We start from the raw sequence: 26,288 nt of genomic DNA, 5'->3' as shown, positions 1-26,288 counted from the left end.
TCCACATCAACTTCAGGAACCAAAAATTTCCTTTTGAAAACTCCCAGAAGAAGCAATGTTTCCCGAAATGATTTCAACTACAAAATGGGATTCAGGCAGGTAAGAGTTGATTCTCGGGGCTCCCCCACGTGGTGTCCTGCAACTCCTCGTGTTCTTTTTGCTTTCCCTTGCGAAAAGGGGGATCTAGTGACCACTGCTGCCAATCATCAGACACTAACGGACTGCCTATATCAGAGGAATGAGTCTCATTGCTCTCTCAGACAGAATGTAACTGCTGTAGCCAATTCGCGACTGCAGCGGTCACCAGACAAGAAAGCCAAGATGCCGGCAGGGCCACTGGCAGCAGGTCGGATGAACGGTGGGAATCCCTTAGGGAAATTATTTTTTTTACACCACCCCAAGCCTGAACTTTAACAGAAAAACGACAGGTCATAAGAATAGTGGGAAATGTATTGACAAGACTGATCGGGTTAGTGTGGCATAACGGTCCGACATGAGACGGTCAGACATCGCGGACATGCAACACTAACCTGTGCAGCAGAGAACAGCATCCAAAACCCACCAAAAAAAGAAAAAAAAAAAACTTTGAAAACTCTTCCTATGGATCACAAAATGGAAAAAAATGCCTATGTGCACGTGGCAGTTGTTTTTTCCCCCCCCATGTGGAATTCATGGGGCGCGAAAATAAAAAAGTTTCAAACTTGTCTACCGAATGACTTTTTGATGAGTTTTCAGAGCAGAGACTCCAAGTTTTATAGGAGTTTTGCATTTTTCTTTTTAGAAGGATTTGGTGAGTTTCTGTCTAAGATATTCTTAGAAAAACTCTGTGTGCACATAGACAATCAGTGGAAGCAGAAACAAAATGCCACATACACAACCCTTAGAATGTAAAAACAGACAAATATTTTTGGTTTAGACTTTTTTTATTTTTTATTGAAATGACTTAAACGTGATACAAAATATTTCGTGACAATTAGAACATGATTTAATCAGCAGCAAAAAGATTTCCAATTTGAGAAAAATAATAAAATAATCAAAAATATAATGGCCTTATAAAGTAATATATCAAGCATTGAAGGGACAAATTATGGAATGTCATGATCCTGAAATTTTATTTCCATTGATTTAATTAAGTACACCCATGGGATGTGAAGCAATGAGCGCTGATGTGTGGATGGAGGGGACGCCCGGTCACTCCACGCCTCATATTTCGTGGTCTCGCTAGCTGCCCCTTACTAATGTGCTTAAAAAGACCATCCCTAGAATACCCCCCCGTCTTATTTTAACCATTTCTCCACCACAGGAATGTTACCCTGCAAGAATGTGACATCATCACAACCTGACGCGACACAAAGTACAAGGTGTTGTAATATTTCCGTTAGAAATAATCATGAACTGAATGTTAAGAATGTAACAGAGGCTTCCAGTAAATGTCTCGCGGTCCCGCCTGAGGGATGGCCTCCGGGGGGATGGGTCTGTTAGCTGATCATTGGATAAATATCATTAATCAAATCCTTAATTATCCCCCATGTCGAATGCCTGTAGCTATAGGGGTCACCACAGGACTCCGCTCAGTAATCTGTGGCACTGAGAATCATCTCCTATCTACATGAATCCGCAGCTCCTCCATTGATTAACCGGCCTGGTGCGATCATCGAGGTGAGACAGCGTCAGGCCAGCTAATCAAAGGAAGAGTTGCGGACCCCTTCAGGTAGGAAGCAGTTTTCCAATCCCAAAAATGTGATTATAAGTCCGAATAAATTAATATAATGTCAATTGATTCATGGCATTATTAAAAAAAAAAGTCTTCGAAAAATCCCAGACCTTACTGCATTCTGAACACTGGAGTAAGTGTAGTGAGAGTCCAGCGGGGGGCGCCGTCAGCTCAGGTGCTGTTTGTATGGCGTGAACCGGGACGCCGGAACCGTAGTGAACACTTGGTTCTGAAAGATGAAGATTTTCACTCTCTCGAAAACCCACAGGAAGATGAGGAGGACGCTGACATACTGGATCCAGGCGTATTTGATCATTTCCCAGAAGCCGGGCTCATATGTGCGGCCGACTGTTAAGGACAAGACATAAAGATGGCAGGAAATGAGCGAGAACTGGATGAAGCAGGAGAGGAAATGAACGTGGAAATAGGGGATTTGCATCTGTTTCATGTAACATTTGGTGAACAGAAGCAAAAGAAACAAATGGACCGGGGTGACGGGTCCTGTACCTCCTGTATATGAGGACGGGGGCGACGGGACCTGCGCCTCCTGTATATGAGGACCGGGGAGACGGGTCCTGAACCTTCTGTATATGATCCCCGGGGAGACGGGTCCTGCACCTCCTGTATATGAGGACCGGGGCGACGGGACCTGCACCTCCTGTATATGAGGACCGGGGCGACGGGACCTGCACCTCCTGTATATGAGGACCGGGGCGACGGGACCTGCACCTCCTGTATATGAGGACCGGGGCGACGGGACCTGCACCTCCTGTATATGAGGACCGGGGCGACGGGACCTGCACCTCCTGTATATGAGGACCGGGGCGACGGGACCTGCACCTCCTGTATATGAGGACCGGGGCGACGGGACCTGCACCTCCTGTATATGAGGACCGGGGCGACGGGACCTGCACCTCCTGTATATGAGGACCGGGGCGACGGGACCTGCACCTCCTGTATATGAGGACCGGGGCGACGGGACCTGCACCTCCTGTATATGAGGACCGGGGAGACGGGTCCTGCACCTCCTGTATATGAGGACCGGGGTGACGGGTCCTGCACCTCCTGTATATGAGGACCGGGGTGACGGGTCCTGCGCCTCCTGTATATGAGGACGGGGGCGACGGGACCTGCGCCTCCTGTATATGAGGACCAGGGAGACGGGTCCTGAACCTTCTGTATATGAGCCCCGGGGAGACGGGACCTGCACCTCCTGTATATGAGGATCGGGGAGACGGGACCTGCACCTCCTGTATATGAGGACCGGGGAGACGGGACCTGCACCTCCTGTCTATGAGCACCGGGGAGACGGGACCTGCACCTCCTGTATATGAGCACCGGGGAGACGGGACCTGCACCTCCTGTATATGAGCACCGGGGAGACGGGTCCTGCACCTCCTGTATATGAGCCCCGGGGAGACGGGTCCTGCACCTCCTGTATATGAGGACCGGGGCGACGGGACCTGCACCTCCTGTATATGAGGACCGGGGCGACGGGACCTGCACCTCCTGTATATGAGGACCAGGGCGACGGGACCTGCACCTCCTGTATATGAGGACCGGGGCGACGGGACCTGCACCTCCTGTATATGAGGACCGGGGAGACGGGTCCTGCACCTCCTGTATATGAGGACCGGGGTGACGGGTCCTGCACCTCCTGTATATGAGGACCGGGGTGACGGGTCCTGTACCTCCTGTATATGAGGACGGGGGCGACGGGACCTGCGCCTCCTGTATATGAGGACCGGGGAGACGGGTCCTGCACCTCCTGTATATGAGGACCGGGGTGACGGGTCCTGCACCTCCTGTATATGAGGACCGGGGTGACGGGTCCTGTACCTCCTGTATATGAGGACGGGGGCGACGGGACCTGCGCCTCCTGTATATGAGGACCGGGGAGACTGGTCCTGAACCTTCTGTATATGAGCCCCGGGGAGATGAGACCTGCACCTCCTGTATATGAGGACCGGGGAGACGGGACCTGCACCTCCTGTATATGAGGACCGGGGAGACGGGTCCTGAACCTTCTGTATATGAGCCCCGGGGAGATGAGACCTGCACCTCCTGTATATGAGGACCGGGGAGACGGGACCTGCACCTCCTGTATATGAGGACCGGGGAGACGGGACCTGCACCTCCTGTATATGAGCACCGGGGAGACGGGACCTGCACCTCCTGTATATGAGGACGGGGGAGACGGGTCCTGCACCTCCTGTATAACACAGGATCCACCATTCACAATAGGTGATGTCACAGCTCACCTCCTCCTCCTGTACAATGACTGATAACACCTCTATATACAGTAGATAACACAGGATCCACCATTCACAATAGGTGATGTCACAGCTCACCTCCTCCTCCTGTACAATGACTGATATCACCTCTATATACAGTAGATAACACAGGATCCACCATTCACAATAGGTGATGTCACAGCTCACCTCCTCCTCCTCCTGTACAATGACTGATATCACCTCTATACACAGTAGATAACACAGGATCCACCATTCACAATAGGTGATGTCACAGCTCACCTCCTCCTCCTGTACAATGACTGATATCACCTCTATATAAGGTATATAACATAGGATCCACCATACACAATAGGTTATATCACAGCTCACCATCTCCTCCTGTACAATGACTGATAACACCTCTATATAAGGTATATAACATAGGATCCACCATACACAATAGGTTATATCACAGCTCACCATCTCCTCCTGTACAATGACTGATAACACACATAAAATGAGCCTCCCAATAGTCCAACGTGCATGCTGGTGTCACGATGCACGATGTCTGGGACAAGAAGGGTTGGGCATGTTGGATTTCAATATGCCTTATCTTTTTGTTACCAAAAGGAGTCTGACAGTGGCTTACTTCCCATTTGGAGGAGAATGTTCTTGGAAGCGGACAGCTATATGAAGTGTGTGACCAGCGCTGGTAAAGCAGATCTGCCTCCGGATTTCAAATTACGAGCTGCATATTTTATTACATAGATCTATTAGACCCGTGGAGGCTGGTGAACTTACTTTTAAAAACCCATGCCAAAATAGCTGCATAATCCTGAAATAAAAAATGAGAATTTTAGACCTAAAATATTCTGAATGTTAAGTGGGGAAATGTTTAATGTTTTCTTTTTGAAAAAGTATTATATAGTGCCACTCTGTTGTGGATTCTCAAAGTGTATGTACCAGCCTCATTAGGTCCAAGTGATCTATTTAGTACTGCATGCAGTTTAAGATCCACTGTAACACGACTAAGAAGACCCAATAATACTTAACATGCACCTTCACCATTTATATGATCATTACTGCGCAAGGGAAGTTTTTAAAGGGGTAGTACAGTTATCGGACCTAATAACAAAGATTTTTCATAGAAGAAAAAAAAAGGATATGAAATAGTCTCTACGGGGTAACGGATGACGCCACTGATCACAAATGGATCCGAACTGCCTCTTCCCGGGAGCCATATTGGATTGGGATTGTTCAAGACGGTCGTCACTGCAATCACACAAGAGTCATATACTAAAATCTCTAAATGGATGGATAGGAGGGAAAAAGTGAGAACAAGGGAGGGAAACGGCAATTAATGGGAGGAGATAATCACAGGAATAAACGACAAGTCACCGAAAATCCCAGGGACTAGAGGAAGGTGAGAGATTCTGGAGAAACTGTATTCACACCATCCTATTATAGCCGTCACTGTGAAAATCCCTCCTGCGTATGTGATGGGCGCACAGATCGTTACAGAAATCAAACCCATGTGGAATCACCAGGACAGGCGGACGAGCTTCGAGGGACAACCACCCTAGAGGTTTCGGGATACTCCGTCAGGCAATGTTTAGGCTATGTGTGTGTGTCTATATGTGGCCACCTGGTGGTTACGGCGTGAATTGCAGATGGATTGTACATTTCACTGCGCTATTTTAACAATGCGTCTATTTTAGTGGTATAATTCAATTTATGTATTTTACAATTCAGGTTATATTAGTGTTAAGTTAGAAATTTTTTAAGATCGTGAAATGCTTAAAATTGTACCCACAGCTCAAAGCGATGGCATATCAATAGGATATGCCATCATGTTACAAATTATGAAAGTTGGACCTTCTTTAAAGCTGTGTTGCAGTTTCCCTGTATTCATGTACTGACAGTGGTTCTGGTGCCGCGCTCATGTGCTGACAGTGGTTCTGGTGCCACGTTCATGTGCTGACAGTAGTTCTGGTGCCACGTTCATGTGCTGACAATGGTTCTGGTGCCACGTTCATGTGCTGACAGTGGTTCTGGTGCCGCGTTCATGTGCTGACAGTAGTTCTGGTGCCGCGTTCATGCGCTGACAGTGGTTCTGGTGCCGCGCTCATGTGCTGACAGTGGTTCTGGTGCCACGCTCATGTAGCAATCCATAGCGTTTCATGGCTATGTTACAACTATTCAGGGGACAGCCACTTCACACTCAAGATTGGTCAGACACCATCAATCATAAAACAATGGCATACAATAACAATACGCCATCACTATATGAGGTGGGAATACGCTTTTAAAGGGACATTCACATACATTTACAATATATTGATTGGAGTGAAACCCCCATTATTTAAAAGGGATGTGTCAACAGAAAATCAGCTTTTAGGTTTTTCTGACCTTTGATAGTAATAACAAGATTATAAAAAAAGACCAAATATTAGACTCTTACTTTCCGTTCCCCTGACGAACCCTAGTAGCAATAGATGGACCCAGAATAATTTTCCCTTAAAGAGAAAAGGGGTGCGGCATTTTTGTAAATTTAAAATATAAAAACAATAGAGTTCAGACTTAAAAAGAAAGTTATTACAGACGCCAGGACAAGTGGAGTCCGTGGTTGACGCTTGTCCAGTACTTTGGCTGTTTTCCTATCCATAGGAAGGGTTGAGGATGATCAGGGACCCTGCGGTTTGTTCTCTTGGCACAGTCAGTCAACGAAGCCAACATTATAATTCTCACTGACCAAATCAGAATATAAAATCTGCTTAGACTGAAGAAGAAAGTGGAAGTTCAGTGTCTTGCACTCACCGTTCCTCTCCTGATAAGCGGACAGGATGTTGATCAGATCGTAAGAACTTGCGAAAGGGCTCGCTCCGTTGATAACAGAAACCTGCCAAGTGAAAAAAAAAAACATTATTCCTATTCCTGCTCTATAATCCCCACATCTGGCTACGAATCTGCCCAAAATAAACACAGCTGCACTAAGCATCCCGATTTGGAAAATAACTGGCAGCTCCCTCCGAAATCAGTCTACGGCCGGATTCACACATGCGAGTGTGGCAGTCTGATGCTCAGGTTTGTTACGGAGTCTGGGTGAGGAGAGCCCTGGCCGGTCCGTACATCACAGTCTGTAACATAGGGGTACGTGAATGCAGCCTGCATAGTACAGCTCCTTAGAGGGGGCACACAGCTGACATTCTACAAAATCAGCCAATGCAAGACAGATCCCGTACAGTAATCCACAGACTCTTACGTTGTAGGTGGTGTCCAGGCCCTGGTGTCTAAGAGGTCGCCTCTGCTGAAGCCTCAGGTCTCCATTGATGTAAAGCTTGGCCCCGGGAACAGGAGACGTATACTGGACGAACGCCATGCTCTGCATAACAAATGTGGACATCCTCTGCAAGAATCAACAAATACAAAAATATATTACACCTTTCAACAGGTCAAAATGTGAAGACATGAAAGTGACCGGAAGAATGACTACAGGGAGGAAGGTGTGGTCTAAACTAGCATTAATTTGTTACTCTTCTCGCCGATCTACATAGATAAAATAGCAGCGCAATCTGACTACAAAAAGGGCTTGTTTGTAGTCTGTCACCATGGAGACGCATAGAAGGGTTGGAAAAAAAGAAAGGTGACATAAGTGTCTTATTAAAAATGAGTGGATCAGGTAAAGTTAGAATTTGCAGAGAGTTAATCTCTGCGAATTTATGTCCCATAAAATAATCTGGGATCTCTCCATTATAAATGCAACATGTAAAAAAAAAAAAAGAAGAAAACAAATAATCCTTATACTCACCTCACCGGACCCTGTCACCTGTCCAGTCCTCATTGCATCTTCAGATCGCTGCCGCCCGCGTCACTCAGGGCCCGGACTTCTAATCTGAAAAGATCCAGGAAGGTTCTTCGCAATCCAAAGGTTATGGCATTATGTGCGCTATAACCTCGCACGGGCCATCCCAGGCCTAATGAAACCCGCAAGCCCCAACCCAAAGGAATTCAACGTGAGCAGCGGAGATCTGGAGATGCGACGCTGACCGGGACGGGTCATGGTGAGGAGCGGAGGGGCCGGAGAAGTACAAAAAAGGTGCATTTTGGCGACTGTGGAATTTTCTAGAATTTGATTCCACTGGAACGTATTGGCGCATTTCTAGTCCTTATACTTCTACACGCCCGGCACATGTTCCCCACACTTGCATAGAGCTGGTAGGAGAAGGTCAGGATTAGCTGAACCCCGTAGACGTCCTCCACTGGTAACAGAGGCAGCTCCAAACTGAAATCCAGCTGCTCCATCTTCCCATCTTGGTTTTTATCCTCCTCTCGAACCTACGAGATGTGAGTAACGTCGTCACATTCATTTGTGAAAGGTTCTGCTGGACAAGTACAGGAAGCACCAAAGTGTTTAGCTGTGAGCTACGTACCGACACTTGGGGTATCCGCAGCCGGTCCCCCGCTAGGTTGTTGAACCCTTGAAAGGTGCTCCAAGCTACATAACCCCCGCTGCTGCTGGTGATGGCGACGAGTAAGGCCTCGTAGCGGAAACGGACGTTGGGCTGTTCCTCGTACGTGCTCTGCTTCAACCAGAACCCTGGAAGAAACAGAAGAACGGACTGAAAATACTGAAACCTGCTGAGCGCAGCAATAGGGGGCGGGGGTCTCACCCTGGCTGCGGTAGGCCACTAACAGTGGGGGGATGTAGGTCAACGGCAGCACCACCAGGAGGAAGAGCGTGGCTTTGGAGCAGATACTGGTCCTGTATCTGACAAGTAGCGGGTGAGAGTAGACTTCGTAAATCGTCATGGTGGGGATGGCGAGGGTCCGCACCTCGTCAGGGTTTATTCTTTTTAGTGTCCGGACCCTCTTCTTGTGTTTCACATAGATACTCCTGTAGAAGGATCAGATTATAAAGAGAATGATGAGGATACCACCCCCCATAACCGCACTATATGGGGTCTCATACTGTACTGGGCAGCTACCTCTATATAACAATCTCCTATTCTCGTACCTCACCCGCATCTACATCTTATCATGTGCATGTCTACTCTATACACACACAGGAGGGTATGGATGTACCTTTACATAATCCCCCCGTACCTTTATATACCCCCTCCTCCCCCTGTACCTCCATATACCCCCTCATCCCCCTGTACCTCCGTATGCCCCCTCCTCCCCCTGTACCTCCATATCCCCCCCTCCTCCCCCTGTACCTCCATATCCCCCCTCCTCCCCCCGTACCTCCATATCCCCTCCTCCTCCCCCCGTACCTCCATATACCCCCTCCTCCCCCTGTACCTCAATATACCCCCCTCCTCCCCCTGTACCTCAATATACCCTCCTCCCCCTGTACCTCAATATACCCCCCTCCTCCCCCTGTACCTCTACATACCCCCTCCTCCCCCTGTACCTCAATATACCCCCCTCCTCCCACGTACCTCTATATACCCCCCTCCTCCCACGTACCTCTATATACCCCCCTCCTCCCACGTACCTCTATACACCCCCCTTCTCCCACTGTATCTCTATATACATAGGAGGGGTATGGATGTACCTTTATACACTCCCCCATACCTCTATATACCCCACTCCTTCCCCATATCACTAGATGCCCCCTCCTCCCCCCCGTACTTCTATATACCCCCTCCTCGCCCGTACCTCCATATACCCCCCTCCTCCCCCGTACCTCCATATCCCCCCTCCTCCCCCCCGTACCTCTATATACCCCTCTCCTCCCCCCCGTACCTCTATATACCCCCCTCCTCCCCCCGTACCTCTATATACCCCCCTCCTCCCCCCCGTACCTCTATATACCCCCCTCCTCCCCCCCGTACCTCTATATACCCCCCTCCTCCCCCCCGTACCTCTATATACCCCCCTCCTCCCCCCGTACCTCTATATACCCCCCTCCTCCCACGTACCTCTATATACCCCCCTCCTCCCACGTACCTCTATACACCCCCCTTCTCCCACTGTATCTCTATATACATAGGAGGGGTATGGATGTACCTTTATACACTCCCCCATACCTCTACATACCCCACTCCTTCCCCATATCACTAGATGCCCCCTCCTCCCCCCCGTACTTCTATATACCCCCTCCTCGCCCGTACCTCCATATACCCCCCTCCTCCCCCGTACCTCCATATCCCCCCTCCTCCCCCCCGTACCTCCATATCCCCCCTCCTCCCCTCGTACCTCCATATCCCCCTTCGTACCTCCATATCCCCCCTCCTCCCCTCGTACCTCCGTATCCCTCCTCCTCCCCTCGTACCTCCGTATCCCCCTCCTCCCCCGTACCTCCGTATCACCCTCCTGCCCCGTACCTCCGTATCCCCCCTCCTCCCCCCGTACCTCCGTATCCCCCCTCCTCCCCCCGTACCTCCATATCCCCCCTCCTCCCCCCGTACCTCCATATCCCCCCTCCTCCCCCCGTACCTCCATATCCCCCCTCCTCCCCCCGTACCTCCATATCCCCCCTCCTCCCCCCGTACCTCCATATCCCCCCTCCTCCCCCCGTACCTCCATATCCCCCCTCCTCCCCCCGTACCTCCATATCCCCCCTCCTCCCCCCGTACCTCCATATTCCCTCCTCCCCCCGTACCTCCATAACCCCCCTCCTCCCCCCGTACCTCCATATCCTCCCCCCTGTACCTCCATATACCCCCTCCCCCCCTGTACCTCTATATACCCCCTCCTCCCCCCCGTACCTCTATATAACCCCCTGTACCTCCATATTCCCCCCCTGTACCTCCATATACCCCCTCCTCCCCCCGTACCTCTATATACCCCCCTCCTCCCCCCCCGTACCTCCATATACCCCCCCTCCTCCCATATACCCCCCCTCCTCCCATATACCCCCCCCTCCCTCCATATACCCCCCTCCTCCTCCCCCCCCCGTACCTCCATATACCCCCCTCCTCCCCCCCCGTACCTCCATATACCCCCCTCCTCCTCCCCCGTACCTCCATATACCCCCCTCCTCCTCCCCCCGTACCTCCATATACCCCCTCCTCCCCCCCCCGTACCTCCATATACCCCCTCCTCCCCCCCCGTACCTCCATATACCCCCCTCCTCCCCCCCGTACCTCCATATACCCCCCTCCTCCCCCCCGTACCTCCATATACCCCCCTCCTCCATATACCCCCCTCCTCCCCCCCGTACCTCCATATACCCCCCTCCTCCCCCCCGTACCTCCATATACCCCCCTCCTCCCCCCTCCTCCCCCCGTACCTCCATATACCCCCCTCCTCCCCCCGTACCTCCATATACCCCCCTCCTCCCCCCGTACCTCTATATACCCCCCTCCTCCCCCCGTACCTCCATATACCCCCCTCCTCCCCCCGTACCTCTATATACCCCCCTCCTCCCCCCGTACCTCTATATACCCCCCTCCTCCCCCCGTACCTCCATATACCCCTCTCCTCCCCCCGTACCTCCATATACCCCCCTCCTCCCCCCGTACCTCTATATACCCCCCTCCTCCCCCCGTACCTCCATATACCCCCCTCCTCCCCCCGTACCTCCATATACCCCCCTCCTCCCCCCGTACCTCCATATACCCCCCTCCTCCCCCCCGTACCTCCATATACCCCCCTCCTCCCCCCCGTACCTCCATATACCCCCCTCCTCCCCCCCGTACCTCCATATACCCCCCTCCTCCCCCCCGTACCTCCATATACCCCCCTCCTCCCCCCTCCTCCCCCCGTACCTCCATATACCCCCCTCCTCCCCCCGTACCTCCATATACCCCCCTCCTCCCCCCGTACCTCTATATACCCCCCTCCTCCCCCCGTACCTCCATATACCCCCCTCCTCCCCCCGTACCTCTATATACCCCCCTCCTCCCCCCGTACCTCTATATACCCCCCTCCTCCCCCCGTACCTCTATATACCCCCCTCCTCCCCCCGTACCTCCATATACCCCTCTCCTCCCCCCGTACCTCCATATACCCCCCTCCTCCCCCCGTACCTCTATATACCCCCCTCCTCCCCCCGTACCTCCATATACCCCCCTCCTCCCCCCGTACCTCCATATACCCCCCTCCTCCCCCCGTACCTCCATATACCCCCCTCCTCCCCCCGTACCTCCATATACCCCCCTCCTCCCCCCGTACCTCTATATACCCCCCTCCTCCCCCCGTACCTCTATATACCCCCCTCCTCCCCCCGTACCTCCATATACCCCCCTCCTCCCCCCGTACCTCCATATACCCCCCTCCTCCCCCCGTACCTCCATATACCCCCCTCCTCCCCCCGTACCTCCATATACCCCCCTCCTCCCCCCGTACCTCCATATACCCCCCTCCTCCCCCCGTACCTCTATATACCCCCTGTGTCCCGGCCTCCCGCCGTCCTCTCTCCCGGGATTACCCCGGAGGGTGAGTTGTGGCCCCGGGACCCGCAGTTACCGCTTATTGAGGCTCCTAAGCGCGCGCTCCCCATACTGCGGTCTCCATAGTAACGGATGCCCCCAACCGGAAACACTGCAGATGACATGCAGCACACCGGAAGTTGTTTCTGAGCACGTGATCCTGGGCATCCTCTATAGCCGCACTGTAGAGACTAGAGCTGTGTGCGTCTCCCCTCAGAGCAGAGGCTGCTGGCAGTTGTAGTTCGGCAGGATGGCACAGGATGCCAGTGTGTACTCACTGCTCAGTACTGGGTGCTGCTGCCCTCTTATTTGGTGGCAGGGACCATTGAGCCCCTAGATGGCGGCAGCAGGGTGTGCCTTGTCCCATGAGTTACCAGTAATGGGGCATATAAAGGGTTATCCGCCCCATTAGTGTACAGCGCTGCTGGATATGTTGGCGCTATATAAATAAATGGACACTGCGGCTCTGTAGTGCACTGTGTGCTTGATTTCCCCACCGTGTGTAAATCCACAGCTGATCTCGCTGCTGAAACTGCTCCTGGATCCGATCACAGCCACTGATACAGTGGAGCAAACCATCAGCGCAAGACCGGGGCAAATATAACCAGGCTCCCAGGCTTCTAGCAGTAAAAGGGACATTTACATATTAGAAAGGGGCTGAACTTTCATGAAGGCTTGTCTGGTGAAAAGTGATCTGCTACGGGGCAGCATAGCGGATTAGGGGTCTGGTTTGGGGTTTGTATTAGATTTGGGGTCTGTGTTAGTTTAGGGGTCTGGTTTGGGGTTTGTATTAGATTTGGGGTCTGTGTTAGTTTAGGGGTCTGGTCTGGGGTTTATTAGATTTGGGGTCTGTGTTAGTTTAGGGGTCTGGTCTGGGGTTTGTATTAGATTTGGGGTCTGTATTAGTTTAGGGGTCTGGTCTGGGGTTTGTATTAGATTTGGGGTCTGTGTTAGTTTAGGGGTCTGGTCTGGGGTTTGTATTAGATTTGGGGTCTGTTAGTTTAGGGGTCTGGTCTGGGGTTTGTATTAGATTTGGGGTCTGTGTTAGTTTAGGGGTCTGGTCTGGGGTTTGTATTAGATTTGGGGTCTGTTTAGGGGTCTGGTCTGGGGTTTGTATTAGATTTGGGGTCTGTGTTAGTTTAGGGGTCTGGTCTGGGGTTTGTATTAGATTTGGGGTCTGTGTTAGTTTAGGGGTCTGGTCTGGGGTTTGTATTAGATTTGGGGTCTGTGTTAGTTTAGGGGTCTGGTCTGGGGTTTGTATTAGATTTGGGGTCTGTGTTAGTTTAGGGGTCTGGTCTGGGGTTTGTATTAGATTTGGGGTCTGTGTTAGTTTAGGGGTCTGGTTTGGGGTTTGTATTAGATTTGGGGTCTGTGTTAGTTTAGGGGTCTGGTCTGGGGTTTGTATTAGATTAGGGGGTCTGTGTTAGTTTAGGGGTCTGGTCTGGGGTTTGTATTAGATTTGGGGTCTGTGTTAGTTTAGGGGTCTGGTCTGGGGTTTGTATTAGATTTGGGGTCTGTGTTAGTTTAGGAATCTGGTCTGGGGTTTGTATTAGATTTGGGGTCTGTATTAGTTTAGGGGTCTGGTCTGGGGTTTGTATTAGATTTGGGGTCTGTGTTAGTTTAGGGGTCTGGTCTGGGGTTTGTATTAGATTTGGGGTCTGTGTTAGTTTAGGGGTCTGGTCTGGGGTTTGTATTAGATTTGGGGTCTGTATTAGTTTAGGGGTCTGGTCTGGGGTTTGTATTAGATTTGGGGTCTGTATTAGTTTAGGGGTCTGGTCTGGGGTTTGTATTAGATTTGGGGTCTGTATTAGTTTAGGGGTCTGGTTTGGGGTTTGTATTAGATTTGGGGTCTGTGTTAGTTTAGGGGTCTGGTTTGGGGTCTGTGTTAGTTTAGGGGTCTGGTCTGGGGTTTGTATTAGATTTGGGGTCTGTATTAGTTTAGGGGTCTGGTTTGGGGTTTGTATTAGATTTGGGGTCTGTGTTAGTTTAGGGGTCTGGTCTGGGGTTTGTATTAGATTTGGGGTCTGTATTAGTTTAGGGGTCTGGTCTGGGGTTTGTATTAGATTTGGGGTCTGTGTTAGTTTAGGGGTCTGGTCTGGGGTTTGTATTAGATTAGGGGGTCTGTGTTAGTTTAGGGGTCTGGTCTGGGGTTTGTATTAGATTTGGGGTCTGTGTTAGTTTAGGGGTCTGGTCTGGGGTTTGTATTAGATTTGGGGTCTGTATTAGTTTAGGGGTCTGGTCTGGGGTTTGTATTAGATTAGGGGTCTGTGTTAGTTTAGGGGTCTGGTCTGGGGTTTGTATTAGATTAGGGGGTCTGTGTTAGTTTAGGGGTCTGGTCTGGGGTTTGTATTAGATTTGGGGTCTGTGTTAGTTTAGGGGTCTGGGGTTTGTATTAGATTTGGGGTCTGTGTTAGTTTAGGGGTCTGGTCTGGGGTTTGTATTAGATTTGGGGTCTGGGGTTTGTATTAGATTTGGGGTCTGTGTTAGTTTAGGGGTCTGGTCTGGGGTTTGTATTAGATTTGGGGTCTGTGTTAGTTTAGGGGTCTGGTCTGGGGTTTGTATTAGATTTGGGGTCTGTGTTAGTTTAGGGGTCTGGTCTGGGCTTTGTATTAGATTTGGGGTCTGTATTAGTTTAGGGGTCTGGTCTGGGGTTTGTATTAGATTTGGGGTCTGTTAGTTTAGGGGTCTGGTCTGGGGTTTGTATTAGATTTGGGGTCTGTGTTAGTTTAGGGGGTCTGGTCTGGGGTTTGTATTAGATTTGGGGTCTGTGTTAGTTTAGGGGTCTGGTTTGGGGTTTGTATTAGATTTGGGGTCTGTGTTAGTTTAGGGGTCTGGTCTGGGGTTTGTATTAGATTTGGGGTCTGTTAGTTTAGGGGTCTGGTCTGGGGTTTGTATTAGATTTGGGGTCTGTGTTAGTTTAGGGGTCTGGTCTGGGGTTTGTATTAGATTTGGGGTCTGTATTAGTTTAGGGGTCTGGTCTGGGGTTTGTATTAGATTTGGGGTCTGTTAGTTTAGGGGTCTGGTCTGGGGTTTGTATTAGATTTGGGGTCTGTGTTAGTTTAGGGGTCTGGTCTGGGGTTTGTATTAGATTTAGGGTCTGTGTTAGTTTAGGGGTCTGGTTTGGGGTTTGTATTAGATTTGGGGTCTGTGTTAGTTTAGGGGTCTGGTCTGGGGTTTGTATTAGATTTGGGGTCTGTATTAGTTTAGGGGTCTGGTCTGGGGTTTGTATTAGATTTGGGGTCTGTTAGTTTAGGGGTCTGGTCTGGGGTTTGTATTAGATTTGGGGTCTGTGTTAGTTTAGGGGTCTGGTCTGGGGTTTGTATTAGATTTAGGGTCTGTGTTAGTTTAGGGGTCTGGTTTGGGGTTTGTATTAGATTTGGGGTCTGTGTTAGTTTAGGGGTCTGGTCTGGGGTTTGTATTAGATTTGGGGTCTGTTAGTTTAGGGGTCTGGTCTGGGGTTTGTATTAGATTTGGGGTCTGTGTTAGTTTAGGGGTCTGGTCTGGGGTTTGTATTAGATTTGGGGTCTGTATTAGTTTAGGGGTCTGGTCTGGGGTTTGTATTAGATTTGGGGTCTGTTAGTTTAGGGGTCTGGTCTGGGGTTTGTATTAGATTTGGGGTCTGTGTTAGTTTAGGGGTCTGGTCTGGGGTTTGTATTAGATTTAGGGTCTGTGTTAGTTTAGGGGTCTGGTTTGGGGTTTGTATTAGATTTGGGGTCTGTGTTAGTTTAGGGGTCTGGTCTGGGGTTTGTATTAGATTTGGGGTCTGTGTTAGTTTAGGGGTCTGGTCTGGGGTTTGTATTAGATTAGGGGGTCTGTGTTAGTTTAGGGGTCTGGTCTGGGGTTTGTATTAGATTAGGGGGTCTGTGTTAGTTTAGGGGTCTGGTCTGGGGTTTGTATTAGATTTGGGGTCTGTGTTAGTTTAGGGGTCTGGTCTGGGGTTTGTATTACATTTGGGGTCTGTGTTAGTTTAGGGGTCTGGTCTGGGGTTTGTATTAGATTTGGGGTCTGTATTAGTTTAGGGGTCTGGTTTGGGGTTTGTATTAGATTTGGGGTCTGTGTTAGTTTAGGGGTCTGGTCTGGGGTTTGTATTAGATTTGGGGTCTGTGTTAGTTTAGGGGTCTGGTCTGGGGTTTGTATTAGATTTGGGGTCTGTATTAGTTTAGGGGTCTGGTCTGGGGTTTGTATTAGATTTGGGGTCTGTGTTAGTTTAGGGGTCTGGTCTGGGGTTTGTATTAGATTTGGGGTCTGTATTAGTTTAGGGGTCTGGTTTGGGGTTTGTATTAGATTTGGGGTCTGTGTTAGTTTAGGGGTCTGGTCTGGGGTTTGTATTAGATTTGGGGTCTGTATTAGTTTAGGGGTCTGGTCTGGGGTTTGTATTAGATTTGGGGTCTGTGTTAGTTTAGGGGTCTGGTCTGGGGTTTGTATTAGATTAGGGGGTCTGTGTTAGTTTAGGGGTCTGGTCTGGGGTTTGTATTAGATTTGGGGTCTGTGTTAGTTTAGGGGTCTGGTCTGGGGTTTGTATTAGATTTGGGGTCTGTGTTAGTTTAGGGGTCTGGTCTGGGGTTTGTATTAGTTTAGGGGTCTGGTCTGGGGTTTGTATTAGATTAGGGGTCTGTGTTAGTTTAGAGGTCTGGTCTGGGGTTTGTATTAGATTTGGGGTCTGTGTTAGTTTAGGGGTCTGGTCTGGGGTTTGTATTAGTTTAGGGGTCTGGTCTGGGGTTTGTATTAGATTAGGGGTCTGTGTTAGTTTAGAGGTCTGGTCTGGGGTTTGTATTAGATTTGGGGTCTGTGTTAGTTTAGGGGTCTGGTCTGGGGTTTGTATTAGATTTGGGGTCTGTGTTAGTTTAGGGGTCTGGGGTTTGTATTAGATTAGGGGTCTGTGTTAGTTTAGGGGTCTGGTCTGGGGTTTGTATTAGTTTAGGGGTCTGGTCTGGGGTTTGTATTAGATTTGGGGTCTGTGTTAGTTTAGGGGTCTGGTCTGGGGTTTGTATTAGTTTAGGGGTCTGGTCTGGGGTTTGTATTAGATTTGGGGTCTGTGTTAGTTTAGGGGTCTGGTCTGGGGTTTGTATTAGTTTAGGGGTCTGTGTTAGTTTAGGGGTCTGGTCTGGGGTTTGTATTAGTTTAGGGGTCTGGTCTGGGGTTTGTATTAGATTTGGGGTCTGTGTTAGTTTAGGGGTCTGGTCTGGGGTTTGTATTAGTTTAGGGGTCTGGTCTGGGGTTTGTATTAGATTTGGGGTCTGTGTTAGTTTAGGGGTCTGGTCTGGGGTTTGTATTAGATTAGGGGGTCTGTGTTAGTTTAGGGGTCTGGTCTGGGGTTTGTATTAGTTTAGGGGTCTGGTCTGGGGTTTGTATTAGATTTGGGGTCTGTGTTAGTTTAGGGGTCTGGTCTGGGGTTTGTATTAGTTTAGGGGTCTGGTCTGGGGTTTGTATTAGATTAGGGGGTCTGTGTTAGTTTAGGGGTCTGGGGTCTCTGTACATTAGGGTCCGGTCTAGGTGAGAGTCAGCATGTGTTGGGGACCATCTCCACGACTTGTGATCCGTGTATAGAGAGGCTCCTGCTGTCTGTGGTGACACTTAGGAAGGTCAGGGTGATCCTTGGCCTCGGGGTCACTGACAGCAGAATGTAACACGTGACCACTCTCTGACCCTGCACTCCTACGGAGACGCTGCCTTGTGACCACCTGACTGTCCGGGATGACGTCACCAGCGCGGCTCGTACGTCCCACGTGACTCCTCCCTATTTTCCTTCAGTTGTAGGAGGAGTCACAGAATAGAAAGCTTTTTTACCGCGGAAGTGACGTCAGAGAAGGCCCCGCCCTGTTGTTGTTGTCGTTGCTGTCTGTGCTCGGGAACATGAAGTGGATGTTCAAGGAAGACCACGCACTGGGTGAGAGACCGGGGGCGGCGGGAGCCCCGATACCTGACGTGTCACACCGTGCTGCCATGTCACGATAGAGGACGAGGTCGTGTCCTATAATGTCCCCCATACACTGCAATGTCGCCCCCCCCCCACCTCGTCCTGTGTATTATACCCCTCTACCTCTCCCCCTGTACATTATATCCTGTGTATTATACCCCCTGCCTCTCCCCCTGTACATTATATCCTCTGTATTATACCCCTGCCTTCCCCTGTACATTATATCCTGTGTATTATACCCCTGCCCCTCCCCCTGTAGATTATATCCAGTGTATTATACCCCCTGCCCTCCCCTGTACATTATATCCTGTGTATTATACCCCCTGCCCTCCCCTGTACATTATATCCTGTGTATTATACCCCGTCTCTCCCCCTGTACATTATATCCTGTGTATTATACCCCCTGCCTCTCCCCCTGTACATTATATCCTGTGTATTATACCCCCGTCTTTCCCCTCTACATTATATCCTGTGTATTATACCCCCTGCCTCTCCCCCTGTACATTATATCCTGTGTATTATACCCCCGTCTCTCCCCCTGTACATTATATCCTCTGTATTATACCCCTGCCTCTCCCCCTGTACATTATATCCTGTGTATTATACCCCCTGCCCCTCCCCCTGTACATTATATCCTGTGTATTATACCCCCCTGCCTCTCCCCCTGTACATTATATCCTGTGTATTATACCCCTGCCCCTCCCCCTGTACATTATATCCTGTGTATTATACCCCCTGCCCTCCCCTGTACATTATATCCTGTGTATTATACCCCTGCCCCTCCCCCTGTGCATTATATCCTGTGTATTATACCCCCTGCCCCTCCCCCTGTGCATTATATCCTGTGTATTATACCCCCTGCCCTCCCCTGTACATTATATCCTGTGTATTATACCCTCTGCCTCTCCCCCTGTACGTTATATCCTGTGTATTATACCCCTTGCCTCTCCCCCTGTACATTATATCCTGTGTATTATACCCCTGCCCCTCCCCCTGTGCATTATATCCTGTGTATTATACCCCCTGCCCTCCCCTGTACATTATATCCTGTGTATTATACCCTCTGCCTCTCCCCCTGTACGTTATATCCTGTGTATTATACCCCTTGCCTCTCCCCCTGTACATTATATCCTGTGTATTATACCCCTTGCCTCTCCCCCTGTACATTATATCCTGTGTATTATACCCTCTGCACATTACATCCTGTGTATTATACCCCCTGCCCCTCCCCCTGTACATTATATCCTGTGTATTATACCCCCTGCCCTCCCCTGTACATTATATCCTGTATATTATACCCCCTGCCCTCCCCTGTACATTATATCCTGTGTGTTATACCCTCCTGCCCCTCCCCTGTACATTACATCCTGTGTATTATACCCTCTGCCTCTCCCCCTGTACATTATATGCTGTGTATTATACCCCTTGCCTCTCCCCCTGTACATTATATCCTGTGTATTATACCCCTGCCCCTCCCCCTGTACATTATATCCTGTGTATTATACCCCCTGCCCTCCCCTGTACATTATATCCTGTGTATTATACCCCTGCCCCTCCCCCTGTGCATTATATCCTGTGTATTATACCCCCTGCCCCTCCCCCTGTGCATTATATCCTGTGTATTATACCCCCTGCCCTCCCCTGTACATTATATCCTGTGTATTATACCCTCTGCCTCTCCCCCTGTACGTTATATCCTGTGTATTATACCCCTTGCCTCTCCCCCTGTACATTATATCCTGTGTATTATACCCCTGCCCCTCCCCCTGTGCATTATATCCTGTGTATTATACCCCCTGCCCTCCCCTGTGCATTATATCCTGTGTATTATACCCTCTGCCTCTCCCCCTGTACGTTATATCCTGTGTATTATACCCCTTGCCTCTCCCCCTGTACATTATATCCTGTGTATTATACCCCTTGCCTCTCCCCCTGTACATTATATCCTGTGTATTATACCCTCTGCACATTACATCCTGTGTATTATACCCCCTGCCCCTCCCCCTGTAAATTATATCCTGTGTATTATACCCCCTGCCCTCCCCTGTACATTATATCCTGTATATTATACCCCCTGCCCTCCCCTGTACATTATATCCTGTGTGTTATACCCTCCTGCCCCTCCCCTGTACATTACATCCTGTGTATTATACCCTCTGCCTCTCCCCCTGTACGTTATATCCTGTGTATTATACCCCTTGCCTCTCCCCCTGTACATTATATCCTGTGTATTATACCCCTGCCCCTCCCCCTGTGCATTATATCCTGTGTATTATACCCCCTGCCCTCCCCTGTACATTATATCCTGTGTATTATACCCTCTGCCTCTCCCCCTGTACGTTATATCCTGTGTATTATACCCCTTGCCTCTCCCCCTGTACATTATATCCTGTGTATTATACCCCTTGCCTCTCCCCCTGTACATTATATCCTGTGTATTATACCCTCTGCACATTACATCCTGTGTATTATACCCCCTGCCCCTCCCCCTGTACATTATATCCTGTGTATTATACCCCCTGCCCTCCCCTGTACATTATATCCTGTGTATTATACCCCCTGCCCTCCCCTGTACATTATATCCTGTGTGTTATACCCTCCTGCCCCTCCCCTGTACATTACATCCTGTGTATTATACCCTCTGCCTCTCCCCCTGTACATTATATGCTGTGTATTATACCCCTTGCCTCTCCCCCTGTACATTATATCCTGTGTATTATACCCCTGCCCCTCCCCCTGTACATTATATCCTGTGTATTATACCCTCTGCCTCTCCCCCTGTACATTATATCTTGTGTATTATACCCCCCTGCCCCTCCCCCTGTACATTATATCTTGTGTATTATACCCCCCCTGCCCCTCCCCCTGTACATTATATGCTGTGTATTATACCCCCTGCCCCTCCCCCTGTACATGATATCCTGTGTATTGTACCCTCCTGCCCCTCCCCTTGTACATTATATCCTGTGTATTATACCCTCCGACCCCTCCCCCCTGTACATTATATCCTGTGTATTATACCCTCCTGCCCCTCCCCCATTTATATATTTTTTATTTGTGGTGGAAGATAAATAAGTGAACGCCATTCTTGTAGATTAGGACATTTGAGGCTTCGATAATTCTCTGGGGCAGCGGTCACACGTCTGTGATATCAAGTCACCGGCTAGGATCAATAAGCCATCCTTGTGAGTCTCCGGCCCTTCTCCCGAGCCCCTCCAGCCTGCCTTATGCCCCCTCTCCTGTTCTTCCACCCTCTCTCATTTCTTCTGGCTCGCGCAGCCGGTCATGAGAAGGCCTCACTCGGACATTCCCATTTCTTAATGGAGCGTTACACAAAAATGCTTGGTCTATGAGACTTGGGCTGCTCGGTATTCACTGCCCGGGGGGGCCTGAGCCCCCTCCTACTGTCCGTCGGATAGGTGGCGACATAGACTTTCCGCCCCACCTCTCTTGCACACGTGCGCTCAGGGAACAGGATCGTCTGCCCCAACTTGAAATTGACGGGATCGGTCACTGGTCATGTGATGTGCTCCCCCAGCTTATTGTCCAAAATTTGTCTTTAATGGGTCAGTTAGATAAACGATAAAAGTATGACGAGAGAGAAGTCCAGGTTGATTTTCTAAGTCAAATGTGGGGGGCTACGGGCTTGGATAAAAAAAAAAATCGTGTGTGGTGCCCCCTTTCTATTATTGTTCATGAAGTGGATGTTTCATGTCCCCCTATATCTGTTTTGTGTGTGACAAGCTGCTCCTTGTTACTATCCGGCCCAGGGACGCAGGTGCCTTGTGCCAGGTACATCGGGGCCCGCACCTGTGCAATCACATGAATAACCTGCCGTGTCTCACTCATAAAGAATCTCTTGTCGGCGGTCGCCCCACATTCCTGCCGCGCCGCTCACTTGTCTGGTGACTTCTCCGTCATCTCCCAGTTATTATGTGGATTCTTTCCTGAGTCTTCCTTTATTCCTATTATATATATATATATATATATATTTTTTCAGAACACAGGTGCGTGGAGTCGGCGAAAATCCGGGCCAAATATCCAGACCGCGTTCCGGTAAGTTGTGATGTTTCCTGCGAGGGCTCATCCATTATTCAGCACTCGCTCTATTAGAGCTGTATATAGATTGCATTGGCTACAAGCAATAATTCCCCTCTTATCTCCATGTACCAGAATCTGTTTCAGATTCCATTAGCCCATAGTTTTAAAGGAGACCCCACAGTTATCAATAATACGTATTATTGCTACCTGGTGTAAATTGTTTTTTTGTTTTACATTATCCGGTGCTGTTTTGCTTTTGTTCCTGCGACTTTCTGCTTCTGAATCCGATGCCGTTTTGATTTTGTTCCTGTGACTTTTTGCTCCTGAATCTGGTGCTGTTTTGCTTTTGTTCCTGTGACTTTTTGCTCCTGAATCCGGTGATGTTTTGTTTTTGTTCCTGTGACTTTTTGTTCCTGTATATGCTCCGTTTCTTTATATATAAATCTAGTCTTGTTAGCCAAGTGGGTGTGATCCTCCACTCTTCTCTATTGGTAGCTTTTTATGACCACACCCACTTAGATAAGGCAAAACATACAGAGGTCCCACTAAAATCGGTAGGTTCGACCCATTTTCATGTAATGGACATGGTCACCTAAGTGGCCCCTCATTTGTGCTGATCCTCTGTTATTCCTTCTGGGAATGTTCACAATATATCTAGTTGTCATTATCAGTATGGGACATTTAGCGGTGACTACTCTCCTCCATATACAGTGATAATCTACAGCACTAATATGACTCCTGCACTTCCCAGGTCATCGTGGAGAAAGTATCTGGTTCACAAATTGTGGATATCGACAAGCGGAAATACCTGGTCCCCTCTGACATCACCGTGGCTCAGTTTATGTGGATCATCAGAAAACGCATTCAACTGCCTTCAGAAAAAGCCATCTTCCTGTTTGTAGACAAGACTGTGCCTCAGTCCAGGTGAGACGAGGACGACGGAGCCTAAAGGCCCCTTCACATTAAGCGACGCTGCAGCGATACCGACAACGATCCGGATCGCTGCAGCGTCGCTGTTTGGTCGCTGGAGAGCTGTCACACAGACCGCTCTCCAGCGACCAACGATGCCGGTAACCAGGGTAAACATCGGGTAACTAAGCGCAGGGCCGCGCTTAGTAACCCGATGTTTACCCTGGTTACCATGCTAAAAGTAAAAAAAAACAAACAGTACATACTTACCTACCGCTGTCTGTCCTCGGCGCTCTGCTTCTCTGGTCTGGCTGTGAGCGCCGGGCAGCCAGAAAGCAGAGCGGTGACGTCACCGCTCTGCTTTCCGGCTGACCGACGCTCACAGCCAGAGCAGGAGGAGTGCAGAGCACAGCGCTGGAGGACAGACAGCTGTAGGTAAGTATGTAGTGTTTGTTTTTTTACTTTTAGGATGGTAACCAGGGTAAACATCGGGTTACTAAGCGCGGCCCTGCGCTTAGTTACCCGATGTTTACCCTGGTTACCAGCGAAGACATCGCTGGATCGGTGTCACACACGCCGATCCAGCGATGTCAGCAGGAGTCCAGCGACGAAATAAAGTTCTGGACTTTCCTCAGCGACCAACGATCTCCCAGCAGGGGCCTGATCGTTGGTCGCTGTCACACATAACGATTTCATTAACGATATCGTTGCTACGTCACAAATAGCAACGATATCGTTAACAATATCGTTATGTGTGAAGGTACCTTTAGATTTCCTCCAAGTGCCTTCCTGGCTGCACATGAGAATCACTCCTAACACCCAGCTTGTGCTGCATGTCAGGGAGGGCACGCACCATGGGTCGGGAAGGGACTTGTGCCAAACATTGTGTGCCACGGTGGGGCGCTGCACATCGTGGTGAAGGGCGCGCGCCGGGGAAGTAGGGTGTCTCAGTATCTTTTAAAGGGGATAACCTGGCTAAACACTGATTGCATCTCTGTTGTGCCACACTGGAAACAATGCAGCTCCTGACCTGGCACATTGCTGATGGGGCACTTGTCATTAAAGAACCCCCCCTTGGTGTTAAGGTACCTACACATCTTAGATCGCTGGGGGCTGATTACTAACCCTTTGCTGACTTCTCCTTGGTACTGTGGGGGGTATTGAAGAGTGATAACAGCTAGATTGGTGGGAACTCTCACACTGATGGCTGCACGTCCTGCACTGAAACTGTGCTTGCTGCCGCTTCATTGCAAGTTCTGGACCGTCACAGTCGTTATTCATCAGACCCCCAGCAATCTAGCAATTATCACTTGTCCTGTGGATGGGAGACAACTTGGAATATCCCTTTAAAGAGGTTCGCAGATTTCCAGATATTTTAACAGGCCGTGGCAGTCAGTCTTATCAGTGTCTAATCAAATGAAAAAGCCAGGGATTGATCCCGTGAAACGACAGTGTGGTTCAGTAATTTTTTTTCCTGTCTTTTTCCCCTTCAGTCTAACCATGGGACAGCTGTACGAGAAAGAGAAAGACGAGGACGGCTTTTTGTACGTGGCGTACAGCGGAGAGAACACGTTCGGCTTTTAGACGCATCAACGGCTTGTGAATCTTGTAAATAATGTCAGTGGTTTTAACATGATGTGTAAGTCTCCATCCCGTAGGATTAGATGCATCTTAACTGGACGCCTCCTTTTGGTTTTCTTTTCCACGTCTTGTCCTCCATCTTTGTCTAAATATTTTTTTTTTTTTTTTTTTAAGTAATTTATTTTTTGTGCTTTGTGAAGACGTCACTTTACTGCCAAAGAGGCCGGCTACGTGTCAGAAGTTAGAAATCGGCAGCCTATTTACTCTGGCAGTGAAGTGGTTAAGTAATAGTACTTAGGAAGATGTGGGGTCCGGCGACCCCCGCTAGTAGCATTCAGCATATAAATAGGTTTTGGATTTTGTTTCCATGGTTCTGTCATTTGCTGACCTTCGCTATAAGACACAGACTATTAGTGATTGATATTGTAATCAGTAATTACCGGTATGTAATATTCACCTTTACAAATTCCTGCTAATAAAACTATTCAGTCCATAACGTCTCGTTTCGACACAGTAAGGAATTATTCACACTACACATTTTACATCTCCAGACCTCAACTATGGTTTATGGCAGGCCCGCTGAACGATGGTGGCAGCCTGTGGAGCTGCCCTGGATGCGGCGCTTCCCCTTCTACTCAAATGTATTTGTGCCTTTTAGACACAAATACATGAAAACACTGTGGAGCTGGGACAGGAGCTGCGCTCATCAATCCTGCTCCCCGGTGTGCAGCAGCGTGATGAGGTCATGAGACGTCGCGGACAAAGGTAAGTGCTCCATCAAGGAGCCGAAGACTGAATGCGAAATCATTGTGGTTGAGATGGGAATGGGGTTAATGTTACTGTGAAGACACATAATTGGGGTGACCATTTTGAAAGGGGGCATAGCTTTGTTTAAGGTGGTGGTGGAGGGGTACTTTATTCAAAAGGGCAGTGTGGGGGATATATTTTGTAGTGTGGTCTAGTGGGGGGACATTTTGCAGAGGGGCAGTGCGGTTTTGTGGGAAACATTTTGCAGAGGGGCAGTGCGGTCTGGTGGAGGACATTTTGCAGAGGGGCAGTGCGGTCTGGTGGGGGACATTTTGCAGAGGGGCAGTGTGGTTTCGTTGGGGACATTGTGCAGAGGGGCAGTGCGGTGGGTTATATTACGCAGGAAGCACAGGCGTGCAGCATGGGAGATCTTTATGGGGCAGTATAATGATACTTAAATTTTCAAAAGCACGGTGTCGGGAATCGCTGCTGAAGATGAGCTCCGAGCATGAAATCTCTCCATGGTGTCTGTGCTACATGTAGACAAGATATGATGGAAACAACTACAATCAGAAAAGGTGTAAAATATCAGGTACCCGGATGTAATTACTTATCTGTGATACTGACTCGGTCTCATCAGTCCTGTGGTTGCTGCATGATCCGCAGTTTGATGACTTACAGTAACAACTCGTAGTATCTCCTCACTATTGTTAGAGAACCTGCCTTCAGAATTTTGCTAAGTAAACTACATTGTCAGGTTCGCAATT

General features: G+C 49.4%; 3 protein-coding genes across 5 annotated transcripts; 1 reads left to right on the top strand and 2 right to left on the bottom strand.

Annotated features, from left to right (window-relative positions):
• Window positions 1-935: 935 nt before the first annotated feature.
• TMEM231 (transmembrane protein 231) lies at window positions 936-12,568 on the bottom strand. 3 transcript variants are annotated; one of them, XM_069739174.1, is made up of 8 exons: window positions 12,364-12,568; window positions 8,619-8,842; window positions 8,379-8,545; window positions 8,155-8,283; window positions 7,211-7,354; window positions 6,766-6,847; window positions 5,115-5,220; window positions 936-2,052 (listed from the first exon to the last, which is right to left on the bottom strand). In XM_069739174.1, the coding sequence occupies exons 1-8, from the start codon at window positions 12,492-12,494 to the stop codon at window positions 1,881-1,883; spliced, it is 1,155 nt and encodes a 384-aa protein (XP_069595275.1). In that variant the 5' UTR covers window positions 12,495-12,568; the 3' UTR covers window positions 936-1,880. The 3 variants fall into 3 exon arrangements, with proteins under 3 accessions (XP_069595275.1, XP_069595277.1, XP_069595276.1); XM_069739176.1 differs by having other exon boundaries at window positions 12,326-12,425; XM_069739175.1 differs by having other exon boundaries at window positions 12,273-12,417.
• On the bottom strand, window positions 2,066-4,482 carry LOC138649480 (uncharacterized). The gene is made up of 3 exons (XM_069739952.1): window positions 4,459-4,482; window positions 3,221-4,368; window positions 2,066-2,105 (listed from the first exon to the last, which is right to left on the bottom strand). The coding sequence occupies exons 2-3, from the start codon at window positions 4,339-4,341 to the stop codon at window positions 2,066-2,068; spliced, it is 1,161 nt and encodes a 386-aa protein (XP_069596053.1). The 5' UTR covers window positions 4,342-4,368; window positions 4,459-4,482.
• Window positions 12,569-18,077: 5,509 nt separating the features above from the next.
• On the top strand, window positions 18,078-25,270 carry GABARAPL2 (GABA type A receptor associated protein like 2). Its single transcript, XM_069739151.1, has 4 exons — window positions 18,078-18,213; window positions 22,244-22,299; window positions 23,036-23,208; window positions 24,687-25,270. Exons 1-4 carry the CDS (start codon window positions 18,180-18,182, stop codon window positions 24,775-24,777), a joined length of 354 nt encoding a protein of 117 aa, XP_069595252.1. The 5' UTR covers window positions 18,078-18,179; the 3' UTR covers window positions 24,778-25,270.
• The last annotated feature ends 1,018 nt before the right edge of the window (window positions 25,271-26,288 follow it).

This window comes from Ranitomeya imitator, chromosome 9 (genome assembly GCF_032444005.1).
Source record: "Ranitomeya imitator isolate aRanImi1 chromosome 9, aRanImi1.pri, whole genome shotgun sequence".
NCBI classification, from domain to species: domain Eukaryota; kingdom Metazoa; phylum Chordata; class Amphibia; order Anura; family Dendrobatidae; genus Ranitomeya; species Ranitomeya imitator.
The sequence above is the reverse complement of the archived record's forward strand: the minus strand, read 5'-3'. Positions and strand labels throughout refer to the sequence as shown.